The sequence below is a fragment of the Oncorhynchus clarkii genome, chromosome 4 (assembly GCF_045791955.1).
Source record: "Oncorhynchus clarkii lewisi isolate Uvic-CL-2024 chromosome 4, UVic_Ocla_1.0, whole genome shotgun sequence".
In the NCBI taxonomy this organism is placed as follows: Eukaryota; Metazoa; Chordata; class Actinopteri; order Salmoniformes; family Salmonidae; genus Oncorhynchus; species Oncorhynchus clarkii.
This window is the reverse complement of record NC_092150.1, coordinates 24,567,109-24,579,141: the sequence shown is the minus strand read 5'-3', so window position 1 is coordinate 24,579,141 and position 12,033 is coordinate 24,567,109. Positions and strand designations below refer to the sequence as shown.

General features: G+C 43.6%; 1 protein-coding gene across 25 annotated transcripts in view; it reads right to left on the bottom strand.

The window, feature by feature from the left end:
- Positions 1-12,033, bottom strand: part of LOC139406630 (guanine nucleotide exchange factor DBS-like) — a 69,859-nt gene that overhangs the window by 7,421 nt on the left and 50,405 nt on the right. For 23 of the 25 annotated variants that reach the window (XM_071149459.1, XM_071149461.1, XM_071149465.1 and 20 more), the window contains exons 22-26: positions 11,526-11,750; positions 10,783-10,875; positions 10,344-10,422; positions 9,278-9,332; positions 9,035-9,132 (exon numbers count right to left, since the gene is read on the bottom strand). In XM_071149459.1, the coding sequence (XP_071005560.1) occupies positions 9,035-9,132; positions 9,278-9,332; positions 10,344-10,422; positions 10,783-10,875; positions 11,526-11,750 (550 nt within the window). Of the gene's footprint in view, positions 1-1,667; positions 1,767-9,034; positions 9,133-9,277; positions 9,333-10,343; positions 10,423-10,782; positions 10,876-11,525; positions 11,751-12,033 lie in introns of all 25 variants that reach the window. The other 2 variants (XM_071149441.1, XM_071149439.1) reach the window with 1 other exon arrangement.

The window sequence follows — 12,033 nt, the reverse complement described above, 5'->3', positions numbered from 1 at the left end:
GTAACTTTGTTTAAACCTGGACACTTGTTTGATGCGCAGACTGCGCGACTCGGGAGAGATGGTGCCCCAGGGAGGGATAGAGCGAAAAAGTAGACAGACTCGCGCTAGGCAGACAAACTTGTAAATGCCCATAGGTTATCCATCATCCCATCTGGCAGTGCCTGTCTTTACTGCATCAAATCGATGTAAATAATCTAGATACGATAGCTAGCCAGCTACACTAATTGAGGCTATTTTGCTGTGCTCCCTGTCCTTGTCAACAACAGCTCCATTCGATTAAATAACAGCCTATCTGTCGGTTGCTCGTTGCAGACTCACCTTCTCATTTAGTAACGAAACTCATGAAAATGTAAAATCCCTTTGTCCTAGACATACAAGTATTTGGCAACTTGTGACATATACTCCCCGCCATAATTATTTGGACAGTGAAGCTAAAGAGAAAACGGATGAGAGAAAATGTTGCAATTTTATAACAATGTCATGCAATTCCATACTCATTTTGCCATGGGGCAAAGATATATATATTTTTGTAGTTTTACAGCCAGTTTCTTTCAATTGTACCCATTTCGCCATGGGGTGGTGAGATATTTTTGCATTTTTAAAGATGATTTCCTGCAATTCTACACATGTTGTAATGACTTATGTATGCCATGTTAATATGATATCTGAGTGAGAATGACTAACAAAATCAATGGGAGCCCCATGGATGTCAGGGCTCCAGGACAGGTCCCCTGCGTGCCTAGTCGGTATTTGGCTATGAATACTACAAGTTTAAATAGCTGGCTAGACTAACTACAAATCTACACATTTCTTGCTGACATCCCTAGCAGCCGGGGGCACAAAGCGACCGCTTATGTCGCTTATGCCTGGAAGAGGCCCTGTTTGTGCCTCTAACTTTCTCACTCATCATTAGTCATGATTAATTAATGATTGTCCGTAATCACGGTAGCATCCACATTAATGTTAAAGTGTTCAGAGACATATTATTATTTACAATAAAAGTGACTCCAAAATGACACAATACATTATTTACACATACAATACATTATTTACCATTCATTTCTATCGGGTACAACATCATCCAAAACACAACCAAAACAAACTGCATATGCATCCAACAAGTTTGTAAAGTCACAAGCTTGATGTAGTCATTGCGTGCTGTGAATATGGGACCAAATACTAAACTTTGTACTATTTTAATACAATATAGGTGAATGTGTCCAAATACTTTTAACACCTACAAGTGGTGGGACTAGATACATAAAGTGCTTTAATTTCTAAACAGTAAAACAGATATGTATGAAAATACCCTCAAATAAAACGTGACATTCTGTACGGTCGCCTCGTATAAAACATTTGATCTCGAATCCAAAATGCTGGAGTATAGAGACAAATTAAACGTTTTTGCTTCACTGTTCAAAATAAATACGGAGGGGAGTACAATAGTTCTCTGCTCTGAGCAAAAGTGCCTGTATGTATTAGCAGCACAATGACACACAGAGTAGCAGGCTAGGGATGAGATGACCAACAATGAGAATGAATGAGAGCGGTGAAGTTCTTCACAATACAATGAGTGGGACCTCTTCAAAGAGGGGATGAAGCCAAAGTCAAGAGTTAGGATGGAGTGGTGGTGGTGGTGGTCAGTGGATATGTCATGGCTTCTTTACCTGAGGGAAGAGACCTTCTGTTGGAGAGGCCCTGCAAGGTGAAACGCTTTCTAGCGAGATAACCATTGTGGTCAGGGTTATTAGTGGCAGAAGCATCAGCTAGGGAAGGAAAGGGAGAGGACAATGGTAAAGGAGGCAGAGGTTAGAGAGAAAGCCCGAGGGACGACTTTGTAAGAGTAGTATGGATACCATGACAACCCTGGACATTTTGGAGACATTGACCCCTACTCAATCACCTACATTTTATTCTGCATGAAAACTGATTCAAAGATCAGGGGTAGACCAACCTCAACCTATTTCTGAAAATAGATTCAGATGTTCACAAGTTTGAAGAGTGCTGACAAGGTTGTAAAAAAGCATGTTTATAAGGGGGCTCCCGAGTGGCACAGCGGTCTAAGGCAATGCATCTCAGTGCTAGAGGCGTCACTACAGACACCCTGGTTTGAATCCAGGCTGTATCACAACCGGCCGTGATTGGGAGTCCCATAGGGTGGCGCACAATTGGCTCAGCATCGTCCGGGTTTGGCTGGTGTAGGCCGTCATTGTAAAAAATTATTTGTTCTTAACGGACTTGCCAAGTTAAATAACAATAAATAAATAATAAAAAGACCATACTTGATACAGATGGTTGTTAATGATGGCTTTTAATTAGGTCTTTCTCATCCCTACCAAAAGGTTCTCTCTGTTCTAAACACAACACTGACAGAGCTCTGAGATGCATAATAAGCTTGACATGGAATTTCCTGGAGCCTTCACCATATGGACTAAACCTGACCCATGATTGACCCCTCTATGCTCCATCAACAACACAGCCTGCATTAGGAAGAGAAGAGTCCTCCACAATCATGCTGTAACTGCAACGGTATACGGATTTAGACACCTGCCAATGCCAACTCTAGAAGACACTTTTACACAATAAATAATGTATATTTTCAAAGTGGACTTTGTGCGCGTCTGTGCGCATGTGTGTGATTTCAAGGACACTTTAACTACCTGCCCTGGAGGGTGTTCAAAATGTCAATTTTATCTTGTACATAATTATCACCTTCTGATTGTGAGAACACAAAATAATCACAACTCCCAGCTTCACCTCCTCTCACCAACATCACACCTCTGACAAAGGTGCAAAACAGAGAAATGTCAATGCTGCTGCTTCTTCTTCTTTCCTCAGAGGTTACTCTGGCCTTCTGGAGATGAGAACATAAATTGGAGCTTTTGGATAACTATGAGAGAGAATCCAGTAGACTGACTGAGAATGTGAGTGTGCTATATACCGTATCCTTGGTAGCCCAGGAGGTTGGTGGCACCTTAATTGGGGAGAACAAGCTCGTGGTAATAGCTGGAGAATAATCAGTGGAATGGTACCAAATACATCAAACACATGGTTTCCAAGTGTTTGGTGCCATTCCATTTGCCTAGTCCCGGCCATTATTATGAACCGTTCAGCCTCCACGGGTTGGCCGAATCTAACAGCTGGTCAGACTAACCCCAGAAGAATTGGGAGCAATGTTCCCTCTAAACTGCGCATGGGTGCGGCGCACGCACCTCCTCCAGGACTGCCACTCAGAAGAAATGTCATGCTGCGCAGCGATGCAAGAGATGCAACATTTCCAATGCAACAAACCAAAACAAATCTAACTTTGCAATATTGAGTCTGTGGTTTTGTTGTAGGTAGACCCAGAGCACAACAGAGTACAATTCCATTGGCGGGTGTAGCTAGCCGATGAGCGGTCTTTCAATCACCTGCGAGTGAATGCGCTTTTCAGATCTGTTCAGATCAGAGAGCAGAGCAGAGCAGAGCCGTGCGTGTGCACGTTTGTTGATATTCTTTGCTAGTTAGCGAGTTATTATCCCAACTATAGATAAGTATAGGTCAGCAATGGGGAGTTACTGCTTCCTACAAGAGCACAAAAAATGTAGGCCACATTTCAAGCTGTTTTTGAAAAGCCATTCCAGTAAAAAGCTTTTGTCTTAATTAAAGAGGCAGTGTTGTATTTTGAGACAGGCTTGAATATGTAAATAAACCAATAGGCAGTGGGGTAGCCTACATTGTCTAATTCTCTGTATGGTAATAATACATTTTATTTTGTAAAGTGGTTTCTTGCATCATTTTTATTGGCCTGGCCAAAGCTTTTGATATGGCAGACCATTCCATTCTTGTGGGCCGGCTAAAGAGTAATGGTGTCTCTGAGGGGGTTTTTGGCCTGGTTTGCTAACTACCTCTCTCAAAGAGTGCAGTGTATAAAGTAAGAAAATCTGCTGTCTCAGCCACTGCCTGTCACCAAGAGAGTACCCCGAGGCTCAATCCTAGGCCCCACGCTCTTCTCAATTTACATCAACAACATAGCTCAGGCAGTAGGAAGCTCTCTCATCCATTTATATGCAGATGATACAGTCTTATATTTTGTGTTAAATACTCTACAACAAAGATTTCTTAGAGTCCAACAAGCTTTTTCTACCCTTAACCTTGTTCTGAACACCTGCAAAACAAAGGTCATATGGTTTGGTAAGAAGAATGCCCCTCTTCCCACAGGTGTGATTAATACCTCTGAGGGTTTAGAGCTTGAGGTAGTCACCACATACAAGTACTTGGGAGTATGGCTAGACGGTACACTGTCCTTCTCTCAGCACATACCAAAGCTGCAGGCTAAAGGTAAATGAAGACTTGGTTTCCTCTATCGTAATCGCTCCTCTTTCACCCCAGCTGCCAAACTAAACCTGATTCAGATGACGATCCTACCCATGCTAGATTATGGAGGCGTAATTTATAGCTCGGCAGGTAAGGGTGCTCTCGAGTGGCTAGATGTTCTTTACCATTCGGCTATCAGATTAGCCACCAATGCTCCTTATAGGACACATCACTGCACTCTATACTCCTCTGTAAACTGGTCATCTCTGTAAACCCTTCACAAGACCCACTAATTGATGCTTATTTATAAAACCCTCTTAGGCCTCACTCCCCCCTATCTGAGATATCTACTGCAGCCCTCATCCTCCACATACAACACCCATTCTGCCAGTCACATTCTGTTAAAGGTCCCCATACCTGGGTCGCTCCTCTTTTCAGTTTGCTGCAGCTAGCGACTGGAACGAGCTGCAACAAACACTCAAACTGGACAGTTTTATCTCAATCTCTTAATTCAAATACTCAATCATGGACACTCTTACTGACAGTTGTGGCTGCTTTGTGTGATGTATTGTTGTCTCTACCTTCTTGACCTATGTGCTGTTGACTTAATGTTGTTGCCCAATAATGTTTGTGCCATGTTTTTGTGCTGCTACCATGTTGTGTTGCTACCATGTTGTTGTCATGTTGTGTCGCTACCATGCTGTGTTGCTGCCTTATGTTGTTGTTTTAGGTCTCTATGTAGTGTTTTGTCCTATATTCATATTGTATTTTTTATGTAATTTTATCCCAGGCGCCGCGGGAGGCCTTTTGGTAGGCCGTCATTGTAAATAAGAATTTGTTCTTAACCGACTTGCCTAGTTAAATAAATACATTTAATAACAATCATACAATACAATGCAATGTAGCTGGCCCATGGTGTTACAGACCAAGTACAACATAATTAATATCAAGCTCTTCATAATGTAAAAAAAAGTCTCATGCAATGTAGGCCTGCATTTAACATATAGGCTACTGTAGGATATATCATAGAAATCAAAAGCTATTTACATGTGAACATGTTATGGGATTTGCTCCTGTGGTTTTGTTGGTAGGTCTACATTATGCTCAAATTGCCACAATAGCCTATTGGCTACTGTCTAAAACTGTAAGGGTACAGCCTCAGTGTTCACTGTAAACAACATTCAAGTTTCCGCTCACGGGACCTAAAATTTGCTCAGTTCCCCCCCAAAATTGAGGGAACATTGCTTGGGAGGTATAGTGAGATGTATTATTGAAACTAAAGTATTTGGAGTCATGACCTCTGGAGTGGGTCCTGCTGACCCCAAAAGGAAACAGTTCCAATTAGGGAAATGGTTGGCATCAGCTAAAAAATCCCACCAGACCACAGTACAAATCTCATTGTAGTCAAAACCGTACTGTACTACAGATGCGCACCTGTATGACTTTGGTGTAAGGTTCGGACTGGATTTATTTTTTTTGTGGTAAAGCTCAACTCTACAACAGCTTCTGTCATATTCCTTTCCCACAGAGGAGAAGGGGAGAGATTTTCTCTGTGAGTCCGTGGTGGGGGTAATAAAGGCCCCCGTGCACCCAGGACTAAGCACCTGTCAGATCCACTTACTTCTCGAGCCAGTGACGTCCAGTCACCGACTACATCCAGAGTCAAAGAGCCACTCTCCTCTCCTAACCACCACCACTCGCTCCCTGGCAGACAGACTACAGTTAGCCCAGGTCCCTCTCACTGTGATGCAGCAGCACCCTGCCGCCGGGCTCTACATGGCGTGAAATCGTACCTGTTACCTCATCCTCATCTGCCAGTATAGTGAGCCGGTGTAGTGAACAATCAGAGTGGAGTGGGGGTGAGGGGTTGGCTGGGGATGATGCCGAGACAGACAGACTGAGCCAGTAATACATCCATCCTCTCATCTCTCACTAACAGAGTTAAAGCCCAGATGAAACATCCCAGCTAATTGTGCCATCAGTCTGGTGTCTTTCACAATGCCATTATGGGATAATTTGTAGATGGCAGATGCTGCCTCTTGTTTCCAGTGAACGCAGCTGAGTGGATGCTAGTTGGTCAGGGCTCGGGGGTTGGTGGTAGGGCTTTTGCGGTGACCATATTACGACACCAGCAGTCATGAGTCATAACCGCAGTAAAATTCCATGTGAGTCACGGTAATCTCTTTTTATGCACTTTGGACATGCCTCAGCTCCAAATAACTGGGTACTCAGGGCTCTATTGTCCCTCTAACCACTCTGACATCAATGCAAAACGCAATTGAAAATCACATCAAACACATATCAGCAAAACAGAAGGCCAATAGTACTTTTAAAACTCACCTCACTGCGATGATCAATTTCAAGAAAGAAACAGCAGGTTGAATCCGTGTAAAATATGGTTGTTGTGTTTCAAAGCCTAACACAACGAAATGGACAGCGCTATCTAAGGTGATGATTAATTCAATACACCCATACAAGATTTTATGCATATGCAAGCCCCCCCCCCCCCCCCCCCCAAATAAAAACCTTCATAAAAATGATGAATGTGTCATTATACAATACATAGCACCGCATATTACGCATAGCAGAAAAACATAAAACTGATTTAAGATGTCTTTGGTACATAATTGGTCTAGCCTATACTCCAAAATTAAACAATTCTAGTAATTGGCTTGGACTGTATTATTATGCATACTGGATGGACTGGTTACCTTACGCATGCTACACTCCAAAATGTCTATCCATGAGTCTGAGAGTGAACGTATAGCTAGCTCTAAGCGATGCTGTTGGTTCATTGATTGTGCAGTGCGGCTTAGTTAGCCTACAATGAGTGAATTTGTATTTTGAATAGCCTAGTAATAGGGCATTTTTATATTTTCAAAATGAATTGGGTGACACAGCTATACAGAATATCTCACCAGCATGCGTTTCGATTTCCTCCCTCTCCATTATTCCTTTCTCGAGCGTGCAGATGGGCTGTCAACAAATATGTTACTATCGATGTTCGAACAGATTTCACTTGATTTCCCGAAATAAGCACTTAGCTGCAGGAACAAGGTTGGAGAAGCCATTGCATACAGAGTTTTGGTGGAATATCACCAGTGAGTGCATGTTCCTCAAACAGTGGTTGATGTGGACACCCCTTCAAATTAATGGATTCGGCTATTTCAGCCTCACCGGTTGCTGACAGGTGTATAAAATCGAGCACACAGCCATGCAATCTTCATAGATAAACATTGGCAGTAGAATGGCCTTACTGATGAGCTCAGTGACTTTTAACATGGCATGGTCAAAGAGTGCCACCTTTCCAACAAGTCAGTTTGTCAGATTTCTGCCCTGCTAGAGCTGTCCCAATCAATTGTAAGTGATGCTATTGTGAATTGGAAATGTCTAGGAGCAATAACAGCAGAGCCGCGAAGTGGTAGTCCACACAAGCTCACAGAATGGGACTGCCAAGTGCGGAAGCGCATAGTGTGTAAAAATTGTCTGTCCTCGGTTGCAACACTCACTACCGAGTTCCAAACTGCCTCTGGAAGCAACCTCAGCATAAGAACTGTTCGTTGGGAGCTTCATGAAATGGGTTTCCATGGCCAAGCAGCCACACACAAGCCTAAGATCATCATTCTCAATACCAAGAGTCAGCTCGAGTGGTGTAAAGCTCGCCACCATTGGACTCTGGAGCAGTGGAAATGCGTTCTCTGGAGTGATTAATCACACTTCACCATCTGGCAGTCCAACGGATGAATCTGGGTTTGGCGGATGCCAGGAGAATGCTACCTGCCTGAATGCATGGTGCCAACGGTAAAGTTTGGTGGATGAGGAATAATGGTCTGGGGCTGTTTTTCGTGGTTCAGGCTAGGTCCTATAGTTCCAGTGAAGGGAAATCTTAATGCTTCTGTGCTTCCAACTTTGTGGCAACAGTTTGGGGAAGGCCCTTTCCTATTTCAGCGTGACAATGCCAAGTGTCCAAAGCTGTCATCAAGGCAAAGGGTGGCTACTTTGAAGAAACTAAATATTTTTTTGCTTAACACTTTTTTGGTTACTACATGATTCCATATGTTTTATTTCATAGTTTTGATGTCTTCACTATATATTATACAATGTAGAAAACAGTAAAAATAAAGAAAAACCCAAACCTTGAATGAGTAGGTGTGTCCAAAAGTTTGACTGGTACTGTATTTTTTTATTTGTAAGACATTCTAAAGTTTGTATCATTCACAACTAAAGTTGCCAAATCTAAATCTAGCATGTAGGACCTGTTTCAAATGATCTATTTTATGCTCAACATGGCCACTTCATATGCGCAGTCAATCGATCCTTAATGAGAAAAATATCCTTTATATTTATTCAGCTAAGTTCAATGATATCTTTCTTACTATAAAATCTTGTCAGCTAATTGAACAAGCCTACAGCCTATGGCATGGAGCATAGCCAGATAACATGGGCCGACAGTAGGCCAACTCATATTCTGTTCTTCTGAAATGTATTTTCTTCATATCATGATGTTTTTTACAACTGACAAAAAATATATATTTATTGTGATGGTGTATATTAAATTGATTTAGTAAATGTTCCAAAGACCCTCGTATGCTTGTAAGCTAAACGTGTTCATGTTAATTAAAGGTCAATTACCGTGAGACTGGAAGTCTTTTGCATGACAATAACCGGCTGACAAAATTTCATGACCGCCACAGCCCTAGTTGGCGGGGGCCGTCAGCGAACGAGTGTGACATCTCACCTCGTTTCTGTCTCATGTTGGGGCTGGGGTTGCTCCTCCTGAAGCCTGTCTCCGGGCTAGACGAGTCCGACTGCCTCAGGGCCATTTTGCGTATGTTTCTGAGCGGCGGAGAGGAGCGATGAGAGACAGTCAATCACACAGCCACTATAGAAGCATTACATTCCCTGTACTTGAGAGCATCTATGCGCTGCTGCCATTCAATCACACGACATGATGAAAACGTTGTGAGACCAAGTACTCTACCTCATGGGAGCATGATACACATTCTCAGTGATCTTCTGATGGAGTTGACTAGCCTCTGTGAATGGAGAAAAAAAATGGTATTGGAATAGAACATAGATTTTCAATAGAACGACATATTAGTTTAGGTTAAATTGACATAAAACGGTCAGGGAGGTGGATTCATAGGAATGCAAGTGTGTGTGTGTGTACATTTGTTGTTTGCATGCTTGTGTACATCACACTGCGTGTAGGACTGTGTGAGAAACCTGCAGTCAAAAGCAGGTTGATAAAACTGTTTCAATGCCAGGCGATAAAACAGGAGAAATCCCAGGAGTTACATAAGCCACAGGAGGGTATGTGGACCAAAACAGTGTAGTCAGACCAGAAGCCGTGGGCCAAAACAGTGGTGTAGACAGAATGGAAGCCCCTAATCTGTGTCTTTAACAGGAGGGACAGGACAGTTGACTGCCAAAGCCCAGGGGAGGAATCAAATCAAACAGCTGCAGTACAAGCCACTGCCTTGTCCTGCTATTGCACAAACCCCATGTCGCTGGGCTTTTTAACATCTCACACTGGCTTATCGTGTGTGCTTCTCTATGCTGCTGTACGTGCTCCCCTCCCCTCCCACCACTTGCCAGCAGAGACAGGTGTAAATCACATCCAGCCCTCCGTCAGGCCAGAGCCTCTTTCACTCTCTCTACTTCATATGAGGGCTGCTGTGTCATTACCCAGTCCCCTCACACATACATCCTCTCTCTCACACACACACAGGTTGTCAGTTCAGTTGAGAGGACACAATGCACAGAGGGTCGTTTTCCTGACTGTCAGGCGCTTCGGAGCGGAACATGGGGCGATTGATGCATACTACTAGGGAGGTGGAGGGAGAGGACAGGAGGAGAGGAGAGGAGGACAGGAATGTGTGGACTGTACCATCTGGTCAGGTAAGTGTTCTCAAACACTGGTCTTCCCCCCGCTTAACATTCACATCACCGTTCTGGGAGGCGTCAAGGCTGTGTCCAGGTGTCCTGTGTGAGCTGAGAGGGTGGTATAAATATGCCTATACAGAGAATCCCCACACACTGCATACCTCTGCACGCTTCGAGCTGGCCTGTCAGAACTTTCCGGATCTCTGACACCCACATGTTCTTCACATCCATGGAGGGAGCCTGGGGAGACACACACTAATATATATATCTATATATATAGAAACACCCTCTCAGGTTTAACTGTACAGCCTCCCTCACACCAGACAGTGGATGTTTCTGTCGTAGCGACGTCTGAGGAGCTACTCTCAGTGGGACAACACTGCCACCAAGTGGTCACACTGAGAATATCATACAGAAAAGGCATTTGACGTCTTCATGACAAATGTCTCAGGAGTGAGAGGTATGCTTCTTAGAAAAGAATGTGGCTGAATCACAGCTCTTATTACAAAGTCTGGCATCTATTTAGTATTCTTTGGAAAATAACTAGTCATTTAAATGGAAACAATTGAGTTTTAACGCAGAAAGTTTATGGACATGTACCTGAATGATGTAAACTTCCTCTCTGCCGTTATACCAGACCTCAAACTTCTTAATGTCTCCTTTGACATTTTCGGTAATTCCTACAGCACTCATCTGAAACAGGGGCAAGACTGTGGTTAACAACAATGACAGCTTGATATTTCTGATTTCTCCTGCAGCTTCACATAAACACACGTAAAGAGAATAATTTAAAGATAGAATCCTGCTCAGAGGCTCTTGTATTTTGCAAATGAATGTGAACTGCTACAGCCTTTTAGTTCAGCTTTAATTCCAATTGAATGGCTCTATCCTGAAACAGCCCTGGGCTGAAACATGTATTTTCCTATTAAGTTATGAACACCATTACTCATTGACCCAGTGACTGTCAGAGTGTATTACATGCACAGCACTTTATATCAGCGAGTGAGAGAAAAAAAACAAGTTCATCAAAGATTTCCTTTAGAAAACAAAGGGTTGTCCCAGCATCCCACTGATGAAAGGAGGTCCTGTCATCTCAGGGCCGTTTCCTGCCCTGAGGTTTCATGCATCTAGATTAGCTTGAATTGAAATATGTGGGATGACAGTGAATTCCAAGGTTCTCAGGGGATCGGAGAGAGCCACTGTAAAGTTTCCATAAGAGAAGGGGGAAGTAAGTGGAGGATGGTGAGAATTGTAGCCCCGCGGACAGTTAAAACCATTCAAATTCCAGGTGAGCAATTGTTATGTTTGTCCAACAAGGAACTGACCCCACAAGCCAACCTCACCTTTAGGGAGTGTTTGAAGCTGTAGGAGGCGGACGGCTTCTCGTGTCCGTCCGTGGTCTCCTCCCGCTTCTTACAGAAAAGCAGCATCTTATTGTAGAGGAACAGGTGCCTCTGCATGGGCTTGAAGCGGGCCAGGTCCTTCACCTTGCTGTGGCCCTTCTTGTGGTCCGTCCACACGTTGAATGAGCCCTGCATCAGGAGCTTGCCCAGCTCACTAAGGTTCCCCTGGGGATGGGAGAGGCACACAGGGGACATCAGTCCTACACCCTCACACATACAGTACACCTAGCCATAACACTCTCTCCGACAGATTAGTCAAACTGATTAACAGCAGGACTTCCTGGAACTTTGACACAGCCCAACAGATCCACTCTAAGATAGGAACAGTAAGGATCTAAATCGGACTGATTTTTCAAACTCGAGCCAAGTCTACACCCCAGCCAGGAGCTGTTCACTCCCTTCGCGTCAGGCAGACGGTATTGGAGCATGAGGTCTGATACCAACAGGC